General features: G+C 40.4%; 1 protein-coding gene across 1 annotated transcript in view; it reads right to left on the bottom strand.

Annotated features, from left to right (window-relative positions):
- Window positions 1-15,688, bottom strand: part of LOC143030164 (polycystin-1-like protein 2) — a 138,037-nt gene that overhangs the window by 15,800 nt on the left and 106,549 nt on the right. Inside the window, exon 10 of the mRNA XM_076193326.1 lies at window positions 8,249-8,376. Coding sequence (XP_076049441.1) covers window positions 8,249-8,376 — 128 coding nt within the window. The remainder of the gene's footprint in view (window positions 1-8,248; window positions 8,377-15,688) is intronic.

Raw genomic sequence — 15,688 nt, 5'->3', positions numbered from 1 at the left:
GTGTGTGTGTATCCGTCTGTTAACATGTACAAGTAAGCATGTACGTGCGTGTGTCTGTGTTCGTATTTGTGTGTACACGCACGCGCATTCACAACATACACTGGTTGTCTAACACGTGTCTACACGTGTGTAAGCGTGTATATGTCTGTTTTTGATCTCCCAAACCACCACCGCCAGTAACAAGAACCTCATAAGAGAAATTAAGACACGACAAGCACAGTCATTATCAGACTTATTAGTTGTGTTCCAAATGAAAGAAACATTACACTTCAACAGGTTGGGGCGGTAAAATTGTTTGTGATGTTGCCGCGTGTGTGCGTATGCGTGCCTGACTCGGCGTGAATTTTAAAATGATTCTCTACATTTGAGATGGTTTTGAAATAAAATCCGCATATGATTGAATCCGTGTTATTCGAATCCGCGTTATTTGAGGGACCCCTGTACTTTTAATTTACAAAGCTGACAGGAAGAAATCCGTTTGGACTGTTTAGATTTATCATTCACTCACTACTATTCTCCATTAATACCTATCTTTTGCCATCTCTCGTTTCCTTATCAACAGATATTCCCCCTTTCACCCAAGGCCCCTTCATCCATCCATCTATCCACCTCATTCTCCATATTCCATCCAAGTTCACTCAATTCACCCTTGTCTTCCACACTCTTTTTGCACTGTACCCTTTTAACCCATTAAACTTCGATGACAAGATTCTTGTCATTTGGTCAAATAAAACAAAAAATCATAAAACACCAAAATGTTTGATCAAACATTTTGGTGTTTTATGATTTTTTGTTTTATTTGACCAAATGACAAGAATCTTGTCATCGGAGTTTAATGGGTTAACTTGCATTCCTATTCGCATCATGAAACTCATGATGGTCTTCTCACACTCGACACGACATTTCAATGTCGAAAAGGATCTCGCTGCTTGAGCACTACCTGACTGTGTGCACTGCTAAGCATAAATGCTGCAATAGTGAGTGTGAGTGAGTCATTAGAGTTGCCATCAATAACAAGCTAAACCCTTCACTGGGATTGAGGTGTATGTATTTACCTAGTTGTATTTTGTGGGAGAAGAGCTATGCTCGTAGGGACACGCAGTTGTATCTTTCTGCATCCAGTTCTTTCTTAAGTCGTGTATAGTTTAACACTCACTGTTTTCTCTTTCAATTTATTCCATGTATCTTTCACTCTATGTGTTCGCTACACCAAGATTTTAAGGTCTTTATACAAATGTATTATAGACAAGTACTGTACTTAAGAATTTGATTAACTGTGTTAACCCTCCTAACGTGTAGTTAAACAAAAACATATAGTCTTTCTTTAGTTATTCTTTCTGTGTCCAAACCATCCTAGTATTCTTTGATCAACCTTATATATCACCTCTCTTTGCCTCACATCCTCATTTTTCACCTTATCCATTCTTGTAACAATGACCATACTTCTTAAAACACTTGAACTCAACATATTCAAACTCCTAATATCTGACTCGATATAGTGTCGTAAAGTCTTCTCTTTGTGTTCATCCCTTGACACCAAATTTTCATTACATTTTTTATTCACCCAAGAAATTTACTAGTTTTCTTACTATAATCTGTCTTTAACCCCTCTTCTTCATTTGCTGCCATATAGACTCTAAATACTTAAGATCCTACACTTTCTCCTATCTCTCCCTTAAGACTTCTCAAACTTACTGCCACCCTCTACCCTTGTACATCTAAGCATCCTAGTTCTATTTACAATAACTTCCAAATTTCTCTTCTCATATACCCTCCCAAAGTCTGCCACTAACCGCCTCAGACATTCTTCTGTTTCAGTTACAAGCGCAGTATCGTCTGGAAACAACAATTGGTTCACTTCCTGCCTTCCTTTGCTTTCATTTACCATCTCCAAACACATTAAGAGACCTCATTAGACAATCCACTAAATATGTTCCTCCCATCGCCAGGCACTTCATGTGACACCCATCAATCTCAGGCGCCTTTCCAATTTTAATAATAATAAAGATAGTGTTTGAAATACATCTAATTATCCTCTTATAAAGGGGTTGACCCAAGGACCCTTCTCCCATGCCACACCCATTTGTTTTCCCTTTTATTCTAGCTCATTGTGAATGAAGGGTCATCCCATTTCCTCGCCCACTGCTTGGGTGACAACCAATGCCTCAAGTCAGTACCTCCACAGCAGAGCTTGACAATCAAAGCTAGTTTAGCGCCACAGGTTCATTATATGGTGACCTTACCCACTCATCCACTTCAGAATTTGTAGAGTAGATAAGAAATCCCTTCAAAGTTGGTCATTTTATCATTCATTCACAAGAATTCTCCACTCATATCTATCTGCTGTCATCTCCACATGCAGTTCGACAGAAATTCTCATTGTATGTGTGGCCCTCTTCACCCAATTCTTCCATCCTAGTCTCAGTCTTCCCTTCAAGTTCACTCCATCCACCTCTGTTTTCCATACTATTTTTTCTGGTCTTTCTTCACTCATTCTTTCACTCAGCCCACACCACGATCAGCCTCATTTCCTCGTTTCTCACTTTATCCACCCACGTAACCCCCAATGTACTCCATAAACACTTCCTCTCAAACACATTTGTGTTCATCCTTTCTGTCCCCATTACATTCCGAGTCTCTGTTCCTTACAGCATCATAGGCACAATCAGTCCTTCGTATAGTCTTCTTTTGTGTTCATCCTAAGACACCTATTTCTCATGACCCCTTTCATTTCTAAGACATTTGTTTTCATTAATCTATAAATTATCCTCAGATATATAATACCCAAAGTGCTTAAAGCTCTTCACTTCCTCTGGTGTCTCTCCTTTATGAATTACCTCCAAGTTATTACCATTCACTCTATTGTATGTCATCATTGACTGTCTGAGACACTCTTCTGGCCAAGTCACAGGTGCCGTGTCATCTGCAAACTCCCACTTCCTTTCATATAATTTACCACATCTAAACCCCTACCCACCACCCTCACATTTACCTTTCATCCCACCCTGTCCATATACATGTTGAACAACCATGGTGACATTGCACAAACCTTAAAAAGTTTTATCTTTATCACACACCACTCACTCTGCATTCCATAATATTCTCTCTACATTCTCTACCATGAACTCTCATGCATGCATAAAACAGTATTTCACTGCCTTCCCCTCCACAGCTTTCCTCTTGTCCCGTAGACATGTACAGCGAGTCCTTGTTATACGGTACATATGCGTTCCTGAAAACCTTACCGCAAATTGAAATTACCGTATACCGAACCCAAGTTTTGACTTATGGCAGACGTACCTTCTCCCTGCTCTTTCCTCTTCAAAATATCTCATTTTACCTCCAAAACATGGGCAGATAACGTATGTGAATTTTTCTAACGTAAATAAAATCGAGGGTAGCAATTATCAAATACCATAACTGGGGTATTGGCTGCATGTTATTGTGGCAAAATGGCATGCAGTTGATACTTTAGGGTCTATATGGGGCGCCAATACGGACCAGAGCCACATATCATTTTGGCTGTGATAGAGGAAAACTCTGTTCATAGAGAAATGACGACACTTTTATACTACGACTGTCTCTCCGTTATGCTGTCCCCCAACCCCTTGTTACTGTCCTCTACAAATTCTCTGAATATTCATTTCTTTTTTTGCCTACCTTCCCTGTGGTGGGGGAAAAGAATACTGCCACCAAGAGATTCCACTTGGATCGTAAGAGGCGAGAAGAAAGGGATGGGGATTGGGACTAGGCATCCTTCTCCTTGTAGCCCCACAGGGGACATTCCTAAATGAAAAAGCAAAGGCATAAGAGGGTCTGGGAGTTTTCCGACCAGCACCCTAAGGTTTGGGTCTTTTAATGTGCGTGGATGTGGTACAGGTGAGAGTAAAAGGGAAGAGATAGGTAGTATGTTTGTGAGAAGAAAGATGGATGTGTTGGTTTTGAGTGAAACTAAGCTGAAAGGGAAGGGTGAGTGTAATTTTGGGAGTGTAAGTGTGAGGTTATCAGGAGTGAAGAGAGGGCGAGGGGGGGAAGGGGTGGCTATACTAGTAGGTAAGGCACCTGGTCTGGATGGATGCCATGCAGAATGTCTAAAAAAAGGAGGTACAGTGATGGTGGACTGGATAGTGAGGTTATTTAATGTTTGCTGGAGAGTGCCGGAGGACTGGAGGAGTGTCTGTATAATTCCACTTTGCAAGGGAAAAGGGGACAAGTGTGAATGTAGTAGTTTCAGAGGGATTAGCTTGTTAACCTCTTCAGTACGGGCCAAAATCTCGCGGGCAGCATTAGCTGCCAGACGTACGATGTGTCGTAATAATACTCGCATCATAAAATATAGTCACCGCTTATATCGATCGTTCTCTCTTTCACCCGTGAATTTTGATAACCATAGAAAATGTGATGAAGACAGTTTAGAGAGTATGTCATTACGCAGGGGCAACTACAATAAATATAATCAAGACGCCGATATGGCAGCCTCGCGTATCCACTTGCTCCTCATGCCGCCTACGTATGCGGCACCGTATGGAAGGGGTTAAGTGTAGTTGGGAAGGCTTATGGGAGGATCTTGATTGAGAGGATTAGGAGAGGAACAGTAGTAATTGGTGAGGAACTGTGAATTTAGGACGAGTAGAGGTTGTGTAGATCAGATCTTTGTGGTAAGACAGATATGTGAGAAAGCTATAGGAAAGGGAAAGGATGTTTTTTGGGCCTTTATGGATCTGGAAAAGGCTTACGACAGGGTAGACAGAAAGGCACTGTGGGAGGTTTTGCGGATATACGGTATAGGAGGAAAGCTTCTAGGAGCTGTCAAGAGTTTTTATGAGAGTAGTAGAGCTTGTGTCAGGATTAGAAGTGGAGAGAGCGAGTGGTTCGAGGTAAAAGTGGGACTTCGTCAAGGATGCGTTATGTCGCCCTGGCTGTTCAACTTGTATATGGATGGGGTAGTGTGAGAGGTAAATGCAAGGGTAGTGGGTCATAGATTGGAGTTGGTTAAAGAAAATGGAGAAAAGTGGGAGGTGAGCCACCTGTTGTTTGTGGATGACACTGTGCTTGTGGCAGGATCGGAGGAGGGATAGAGGAAGTTGGTGACAGAGTTTGGGAGAGTGTGTGATAGAAGAAAGCTGAAGATAAATGTGGGTAAAAGTAAGGTGATGAGATGTACAAGGGATGTGTGTGGCAGTAGTCTGGAATTGAGCAATAATGGAGAGCGACTGGAGGAAGTGGATAGTTTTAGATACTTGGGTGCAAATGTGGCAGGAAAAGGTGAAGGTGGAGGTAGAATGTAGATTGAGAGAAGCGAGTAAATGCCTTAGTGGATTAAAAAGTGTAATGAGGAATAGACATTTGGGAATGGATGCTAAGAGGAGACTATATGAAGAAGTGATTGTGCCAACAGCACTGTATGGGGCAGAAATATGGAACATAAGAGAGGAAGAGAGAAGGAGTTTGAATGTATTTGAGATGAGGTGTCTGAGAAGTATGATGGGGGTTAGGCTGGATAGAGTGAGAAATGAGGAGGTGAGGAGGAGAACAGGGGTGGAAAGGGGGTTGGGAGATAGGGTTGATGAAAGAATATTAGGATGGTTTGGACACATGGAAAGAATGAGTGAAGAAAGACTAGTAAAAGAGGTATGGAAGGTAGATGTGGAGGGAGTGAACATGAGGGGACGTCCTAGGATGAGGTGGATGGATGGGGTGAAGGGGGCTTTGGGGAAGAGGGGAATGTCTGTTGAGGAAGGACGGGAGAGGACAGAAGACAGGGGTGAATGGAGAATGATGGTATATGGATGATGTAGTGATGTATGAGGTGGAATGGGCAGGGGGATGGGGGTGAGGTAGTATGTGTGAGCAAATTTTGACGCAGCCCAAAGGGATTTCTCCCCATCTTCTCCTTTATGCATGGGGGGACGGCGAGGGGGGTCGCCGATTTAATGAAGTGGCCTTACTGTGGATGTGCTGTGTCTTGCGACGCTGCTTCTGACCCAGGGCAGTGGACAAGGTGCAGGGATGACCCATCATCCAGGAGGTGCTAAGATGAGAGGGAGGGTGGAGGGGTGTGGAGTGTATTCAGGGATGGAATGGGCGGGAATGATTTTATGCCTTTTCCTTTTTGGCTACCTTCCTTGTATGGGGGAAAAAGCCTTGGTATATGTATGTATGTGAATTTACCAGATAAATAATTACCGTATAAGGAGGACTCACTGTAACACATTCTACACTCCTGTTCTGTTGACTCTGTCATATATCTTCTCGAAATCAATAAAAGATCATAAGTAACTGTAATAATGATAATAACAGTAATAGTGTTAATGAAGTTGAAAAAACTGATAAAGATATCCTTAGGAATAACAATAATAACGATAAGTAGCAACAATAACAAGGTTAATATTGATAACAGCTATTGTAACAATGATAATGATCACAACATTAACAACGATCATAAAAACAATAAAGATAATAGCTATAAAAATAACAATAAGGGTAATACCAAAATAACGAAAATAAAGGTAATAATGTTTATAATGATAATGATAATAAGGATAATAACAATAATGATGATAACAAGGATAATAAAGATAATAAAAATAATAGTGATAACAAGGCCAAAAATTATAATAATAATTATGGTAACTATAATGATAAAAACAATAATTATGATAAGAATAAGGATAATGACAATAATGATGATGACAATAATAATAATAATGATAATACATACATACATATACCCCCTTACACGGGGGTAGCCAAAAAGAAAAAGGCATAGAAACCACTCCCACTGACGACCTGTGTAGCTGATTGCTCAAAATTGTGGAGGATTTTTTTCCTCATTGTTCAATGTGGAACAGAAGTTTCCAATATTCATCTGGGTGCCAGTATCTGCAGATTTTGAGGTCTTTAGCTTCTTCTTCAGGTGGGTGGGAATAGTAATTATTACGATAATCTGAGTTTAAGTGTTCATAAATTGAGTGACCTCACCGAGTGTGATTTGTGATCTAATGTCCGTAACTGATGTCCATTTTTTGGAGGGAAGTATTAATTGATTCTGCTGTGAGTTTTAAAGGTGGTCTGAATTTTGTTGTTTTAATTACACACTGCAGCACCTGACAAGACACATTGAACTTGAATGCATCAGGCAACTCTTAACCAATAATGTGTTCCTTGATGCAATTACAGAGCATCATATTCACCGTACAATGAAGAGATTACTTGATGGTTCATCAAAACAAAATGGCAATTTTGATATTATCATTATCTGTTATAAGATATTTTACAATGAACATAGCAAAGAGGAGGAAAAGGTTATTCACAGAATAGTTAATAACAGAATTATTCCAGCTCACAATATCAAAATAAACTTGGTCTCCTTTTACAAGTCAAATAAAACACATCACTCATTATGAGGAACAATGCAACTAACACTAGAGAACATAGTGAAAACAATGTAGGGTATAAACACACATGTCAGAATCAAATAAAACATGTCACTCATAATGAGCAACAATGCAACTCACACTAGAGAATATAATGAAAACAATGTAGGGTATAAACACACATGTCTGACAGGGAATTAAGCAACGGTGGGATTTTTGTATACTACACAGCACAACATAACAAAAGAACATATGCAGCAGACTTGAGAAATAATACTTTTGAACAAATGATCACCGCAGACTACAAATAGTAGAAGCTGTTTTAATAGAAAAATTCAGACCACTTTTAAACACACAGTAGAATCAATTAACTAACACTTCCCTCAAACAATTGGACAAGAACCCTCTAGTGAAAGTCTGGTCACAGCAGCTACGGACATTAGATCACAAATCACACTTGGTGAGGCCACTCAACTTGTGAATATATAAACTCAGATTATCAGAATAATAATTATTCCCACTGAGCTGAAGAAGAGGTAGGAGACTTCAAAATTACAAAGGATTACAAAGGAGGAGCATGCTGACAGGAGACCTTTTGGTCCATAACTAGGTTGTATGGAAAAAAAAAAATATATATATATATAATGATAAATAAATAAAATTATAACATAATAATGAATTAAATAAATAGGTAAATTAATGAATAAACAAACAAATAGTAAATAATAATAAATTGAAAGATAAATAATAACAAATTACAATAAAACAATAATAATAACTATTATTAGTACTATTATTATGATAATAACAATTATTTTAAGGAAGACTCTTAAGGTCAAGAGTGCTTGGTACTATGAAAAATTAATCCAAACCTCCTTGGTCTGTAGAAGACGGAGAACCACAGGTGGTTGTCCTTGATATTGCGCTGTTTGGAGGCTTCATACAAGTGGCTGAAGTCACCCATGGTGTCCAAATTTGCAGATTCCATAGTGATATCCAGCTGAAATTGGGAAAGGATATTTATTTTTATACGGTGTGGGTGGTCTGAATAAATTAAAAATTCTAATTAGTTCAATTTTTTTTGGTGTAGTCTTTCTCAGTTTTACTATACATCCACAAATATACTAGCAGATCAAATAATGTGTATATTTCAGTTGAGCAAGGGGCTCTTCATGTAAGACGCTACATCAGAGCAATCACGTTCATGGGGATATGGTAGGGGTGAATTTGGTATCTATCTGGGACATAAGTTGAATGGGCAGAGCATTCACATTCTGTGGGCCTTTGTCTCCTTTGAATGACATATGTTTTCACTTATACATAGCAAGAAATGATGATAACTGTTGCCTCGAATTTTACAGATTGGAAACCCGCAACACCATAGTTGCCAGCAATGCTTCTCAAGCCATTCCGTAGATATTTGCCAGAGGAAACATTGTGGTGTTTTCTGTTTTATATTAATGTGGATCTGTTAATGTGTCGCCGGCTAGCAGGATCCCCCACCACGTAAACGGTTACTAAAGATGCAAAAACTCCTGGAAGCACTGGGTGTGAGAATAGACACAGAGCCATATGGGATCTCAAGTTAGATACTCAGAAAGTGTCAAGAAGATTTCGTGTGCAAAATACATGAACTTTTTCCATGATCATTGGAAACAAGCTAATATTGGGCCAATTTATGAAATTGCCTTTTCAACTTGGCCCTGGAATGGGTGTTCTGACAAGTAGTGCAGGATGACAGTGATGTGATGATTGGAATACTAGGGCTTAAAGAGTTCACCTATGCTGATGACATGTCCATCCCTCCAGAAGACATTAGATTTCTATCTGGCATTTTGTGAACTCCTTGGGAAAAATTGTCTTGAGAGTAAATGAAGCCAAAATAAAGGTTATACATGATCAGCGGAGACCTTTTGTTAATGGACATGAAGTTGTAGCAGGGTTCAACTTAGCACTTGTTGATAGTTTCACATAATTTGGCTCTAAACTGTTCCCAGAAACTATTATCAGTCTTGAAAATGATAAGTGTATTAGGTCCGTAATAAAAGCATTCCATGGCCTAAGGTTCTTGTTCAAATCGAACATTCTTTCGATAAAGACAAAACCAAGACTCTACTCCATGATACGGTCTGATCGGGGCCAAATCCTGGAACCTAAACTCATTTTGATAGGTGGCCCAATACATAATGGCAAGCTAAACATATGAAGAAAGAAATACATCATGAAATCTAGGTGCTGATACACATACTTCAAATAGACTGCATTAGATCATTGAGTGATGCGTCTTGGCTACGTGTTTACACTGAGAATGTAAAGGGAAGACCTTGAGGACAACTCTGCATGGGACTGCTCGGACAGACAGCCTAGGGGGCAACAATAACTCCACACCTGATGGGAAAAGGTGGAGAACAATTTGCGAAGCCTGGATGTCGACTCTAGCGACGTAGAGGTGTTTGTAACACAGTGCAGAATCGGGCGCCATCTTGTTGTCGTAGCCAGGATCCAGTGGGCCTCAAGCACTTGTGGAGTGAGTGGGTGACATTGAGGTTTTTCTAAATTATAGACCAAAGGGACAAGGTTTATACAACCTTTGGTCAAAAAATAGAATGAACAAACAGGGGGGAGGAGTCATGCTACTGATTAGAAAAGGCCTAAATGTAATAAAGGCAGATGGTAAGGAAAATGTGGAACTGATCACAATTAAAGTAAAATATAGCAGTATGAAAAGCAGAAAGTTCATAGTTGTATATGTGCCCCCAGAAACTAAGGCTTGGACTGACAGTGAACACTCAATATTACTAGAAGACACAAAGAATGAATTAACTGAGACACTGAAATATGGATAAAACATAGTAATTATGGGTGACTTTAATGCAAAGGAAATAAAATGGGAAGAGCTGACAATAAAAGGTGGAGAGGAACACGGGGCCAATGTCCTACTGGATATGACCATTGATTACACACTGACTCAATGGGTCAAAGAAAACACTAGGTACAGACACAACAAAAAAACATCGAGACTAGACTTGATAGTCACTTCTAAGCCTGAAATTGTAGAAGAAATAAACTATAAGACACTAATTGGAAAAAGTGACCACATACAAATAGAGTTCGAGCGTAAGGAACAAAATCTTGTGAGAAGAAACAAGAAACATAGAGAAGGAAGATTAATGTACAACAAAACTTACTTTGTAAAACTTAGAAAAAAAATTCAAAATGCCTGTTGGGAAAAATTTGCAAATGATGAAACAAAAATGGAAGATAAATGGAACACCATTAAAGAAATATAAAAGGAGGAAACAGATACACATGTACCTAAGCAGAAACAAAAAAGGGTTTACATAAAGTGTTGGTATAATAAAAAGTGTAGTGATGCCAAAGATAGAGACAAAGCCTGAAAAAGATGGAAAAAAGACAAAAAAGTGAATATATGGCAAACCTACATCAATCCGAGAAATGAATATGTAGACATATGCAGAGAGGAAAAAGAAAATATGAAAAAGATACAATAAGCAAAATGTATAGACCAACCTAAACTATTTTACAGATATGTAAACGATAAACTAAAAGACAAACATGAAATATTGAAACTGCGTGAAGGAAACAAAGAATACACAGATGTAGAAATAGCTGAAGTTATGACCAGACACATTAGGTCTGTATTTACAATTGTTGGATTTTCTTTATCTCCTTACTTATATATTGGTACAATATTTGCATTTTTCCAATCTTGTGGTACTTTTCCTTCTTTGAGTTAAAAGTCAATTATCTTTTATTTGTAAGTTCATCTATACATTCTTTTAATATCACTATTCAGTCTGGCCCATATGATTTTCTGACATCAGGTTTTTTATTTGTTCCCTTATTTCTTTCTGTGTCACTGTTATTTCTTTCATTTTGGGGGATCTTTCTTGGTGTCCTGAAGGACACCATGAAAGATTTCCCAAAATGAAAGAAATAACAGTGACACAGAAAGAAATAAGGGAACAAATAAAAAACTTGATGTCAGAAAATCATATGGCCCAGACTGAATACATACATATACCAAGGCCCCTTCCCCCTTACAAGGGAGGTAGCCAAAAAGGAAAAGGCATAAAATCATTTCCACCCATTCCACCCCTCGACCCTCCCTCTTATCTTAGCACCTCCTGGATGACAGGTCATCCCTGCACCTTGTCCACTGCCCTGAGTCAGAAGCAGTGTCGCAAGACACAACAAGGCCGCTTCATTAAATTGGCGACACCCCCTCTCCGTCCCCCCATTGCATAAAAGGAGAAGACAAGGAAAAATCCCTTTGGGCTGCGTCAAATTTTGCTCACACATACTACCTCAGCCCCCATCCCCTCGACCATTTCACCTCATGCAATCACATCATCATCCATATACAACCATTCTCCATTCACCCCTGTCTTCTGTCCTCTCCCGTCCTTCCTCAACAGACATTCCCCTCTTCCCCAAAGCCCCCTTCACCCCATCCATCCACCTCATCCTAGGACGTCCCCTCATGTTCACTCCCTCCACATCTGCCTTCCATACCTCTTTTACTAGTCTTTCTTCACTCATTCTTTCCATGTGTCCAAACCATCCTAATATTCTTTCATCAACCCTATCAACCCTGTTCTCCTCCTCACCTCCTCATTTCTTACTCTATCTAGCCTTGTAGCCCCCATCATACTTCTCAGACACCTCATCTCAAACACATTCAAACTCCTTTTTTCTTCCTCTCTTATGTTCCATGTTTCTGCCCCATAAAGTGCTGTTGGCACAATCACTCCGTCATACAGTCTCCTCTTAGCATCCACTTCCAAATGTCTATTCCTCATTACATTTTTTAATCCACCATGGCATTTAATCGCTTCTCTCAATCTACATTCTACCTCCACTTCCACTCCTCCCTTTCCTGCCACATTTGCACCCAAGTATCTAAAACTATCCACTTCCTCCAGTCACTCTCCCTTAACCACTTCAGTACGGGACTTAAATCTCGCGGGCAGCAGCCAATGCCAGCTGTATGACGTAACGAAATAATATTCGCATCATAAAATATAGTCGCCGCTTATATCGATCGTTCTCCCTTTCACCCGCGAATTTTGAAAACCACAGAGAATGGGATTCAGGGCACATTTGGGAGAATGTAAAAACACAGGGGTGACTACAATAAATATAATCAAGACGCCGATATGGCAGCGTCGCAAATCCACTTGCTCCTCATGACGCCTACGTGTGCGGCACCGTATGGAGGGGGTTAATGCTCACTTCCAGTCTGCTGCCACTTTCACCCCTTGTACATCTGATCACCTTACTTTTACCCACATTTATCTTTAGCTTTCTTTTATCACATACTCTCCCAAACTCTGCCACCAACTTCCTCAATCCCTCCTCCGATCCTGCCACAAGCGCAGTGTCGTCCGCAAACAACAGCTGGCTCACCTCCCACTTTTCTCCATTTTCTTTAACCATCTCCAATCCCTGACCCACTACCCTTGCATTTATCTCTCGCACCACCCCATCCATGTATAAGTTGAACAGCCAGGGCGACAACGCATCCTTGACGAAGTCCCACCTTTACCTCGAACCACTCACTCTCTCCATTTCCAATCCTGACACAAGCTCTACTACTCTCATAAAAACTCTTGACAGCTCCCAGAAGCTTTCCTCTTATCCCGTATATCTGCATAACCTCCCACAGTGCCTTTCTGTCTACCCTATCATAAGCTTTTTCCAGATCCATAAAAGCCCAAAAAACATCCTTTCCCCTTTCCTATAGCTTTCTCACATATCTGTCTTACCACAAAGATCTGATCTACACAACCTCTACTCATCCTAAATCCACACTGTTCCTCACCAATTACTCCCTCTGTTCCTCTCCTAATCCTCTCAATCAAGATCCTCCCATAAGCCTTCCCAACTACACTTAACATGTTGGGAAAAAGGATTGTGGTACTCCCCAAGGTAGGCGTAGCTCCTCTTGGGGATCGGTGCCACCTGCGTAGAGCCGGTGGCCAGGGGTAGTTGCTGCCGTTTGGCCCCCAACTCTTGGGGTTGGGGGGGTGGTCCCACGACGTAGACGCTGCAGCTCCAGGACACCAATCACAAACATAAACAATGCTGTGCACACTTTTAATACAATCATACAAAATGCAGACAAGAGATACATCCCTAGAGGCAACAGAAAATCACACAACCCCAACTTCACACCAGAAATCCAAAGCCTCATCAGACAACGTGACACACTTAAACACGGTACCCCCACACCTATCCCTCAAAACATAGCAGACCAAATACAAACACTAAACACTGTGATTGCCAATAAAATACATGAACAAAAAACACAAAATTGGCAAAACTTTATCAATACACTTGATCACAAAACAAACACCAGCAAATTGTACAAAACACTCAACAGCATTACACTATCCAACAGTAACACTACACGCTCTCACGCAGCAATAATCACAACAACAGATAATCTACAATCAAACAGACAACAAGCAAACGCACTCATACGTCATTTTGCACAGACAAGCCATCTCACTTCTCACCCTGACGACCGACGCACCATTCGACGTAAGAAAGACTTTCCCACAGACTCAGACTATATACCCTTCATAGACAGTCAGACAAAAATCATAATACATAGTCTCAAGCACTCATCTGCCTGTGGCCCTGATAACATAAGCAACATCCACCTAAAACACATTGGACTACAAGGTATACACACACTCACAAACATTGCAAACTACAGCTATTCACACAACACTATACCCGACATCTGGAAGCATGGTAAAATAATCACCATTCCAAAACCGAACAAAGACCCAACAATCCCAACATTGCACCGTCCAATCACACTTCTCTGCACCCCCTCTAAAGTCATTGAACGCCTAATACTTAAACTTGTCACACCACATATTCCCCTTGCTGACTCACAACACGGTTTTAGGCCACTACACTCCACAAACACTCTTCTGACAAACCTCACACAAAGAATTTTAGATGGCATCAATTCAGATAGGCCCCACCAAAGAACACTTCTTATAACATTAGACATTAGTAAAGCTTTTGATGCTATCCCCCGCCACAACCTAACAAATAAAATATATAACACAGACATGCACAATAACACCAAAAGATGACTGGCCAATTATCTGGCAGGTAGGAATGCTTACGTGTCATATAATGGCCAATCATCGCACATCAGAAACATTAAGAACAGAGTACCACAGGGCTCGGTTCTATCCCCCACACTATTTAATCTATACATGCATGACTTACCCACGCCAGACACCTCAGAAATACAAATCTCTTCCTACGCAGACAACATAACAATCACATGCACACATCGTAACACAGACAAAGCTGCAGAAATAATCCAGCCATACCTTGATACACACAAAACATGGTTCATCACAGACTCAAAATAGCTCCAACCAAATCTACAGCAACAATTCTCACCAACTGGACAAAAGAACACAAATACATACCTCATCTCTACATCAACAACACTCTAATACCACACACAAACACACCGAAAATTCTTGGTGTAACATACGATACATCCATGTCTTTCAAACAACACATCACAAACATAAAAAACAAATGCACGCCCAGACTTAACGCACTTAAGTCAATCACTGGAACAACATTTGGACAAAACAAAGAAACTAATATAACAATATACAAACAATGCATACGCTCAGTGTTGAATTATGCGAGTCCTGCATGGGCTCCTAATCTCAGTGAGACACACCACAACACCCTTCAAATCATACAAAACAAAGCCCTAAAAACAATTACATGCTACACAAATACAACACCTACAGACCATTTACACCATGAAACAAAAGTCCTCAAAGTCAAGGACCACCTCGACATGAGAGGCACACAAACACTTGCCGCAGCCACCACAAACACATTACACCCGCTACACTACATAGCAGAACACCCACACACACCAAGAAACATTAAAACAACACCCAAAGACCTTTATCACGCACAGATACTCTCTTCTCTTCCTCCACAACCACCAAATACCAGCCTCCAGAAACATATTCATAATCATATCACTCACCGCTCCATTAACACACTGAAAGACAACACACTGCTGCATGCCAGACCCCCTGATATCCACCCTTCTGAATCCTCTCTCCCACGAAAGGACAGAGTCCACTTGGCCAGACTGCGGTGCGGTCATCACCCAGCACTTCTAAGCTACCAGAAGAGGCTGGATGACCGCGTTGTGAACAGCTGCCCAGGATGCAACACTTCACCCCATACCATACAACACATAATGGAAGACTGCATTATACACA

The sequence above is a fragment of the Oratosquilla oratoria genome, chromosome 12 (assembly GCF_046742065.1).
Source record: "Oratosquilla oratoria isolate Oo_2021 chromosome 12, ASM4674206v1, whole genome shotgun sequence".
Lineage (NCBI taxonomy): Eukaryota > Metazoa > Arthropoda > Malacostraca > Stomatopoda > Squillidae > Oratosquilla > Oratosquilla oratoria.
Note: the sequence above shows the minus strand (reverse complement) of the source record. Positions and strands in the feature narration are given on the sequence as shown.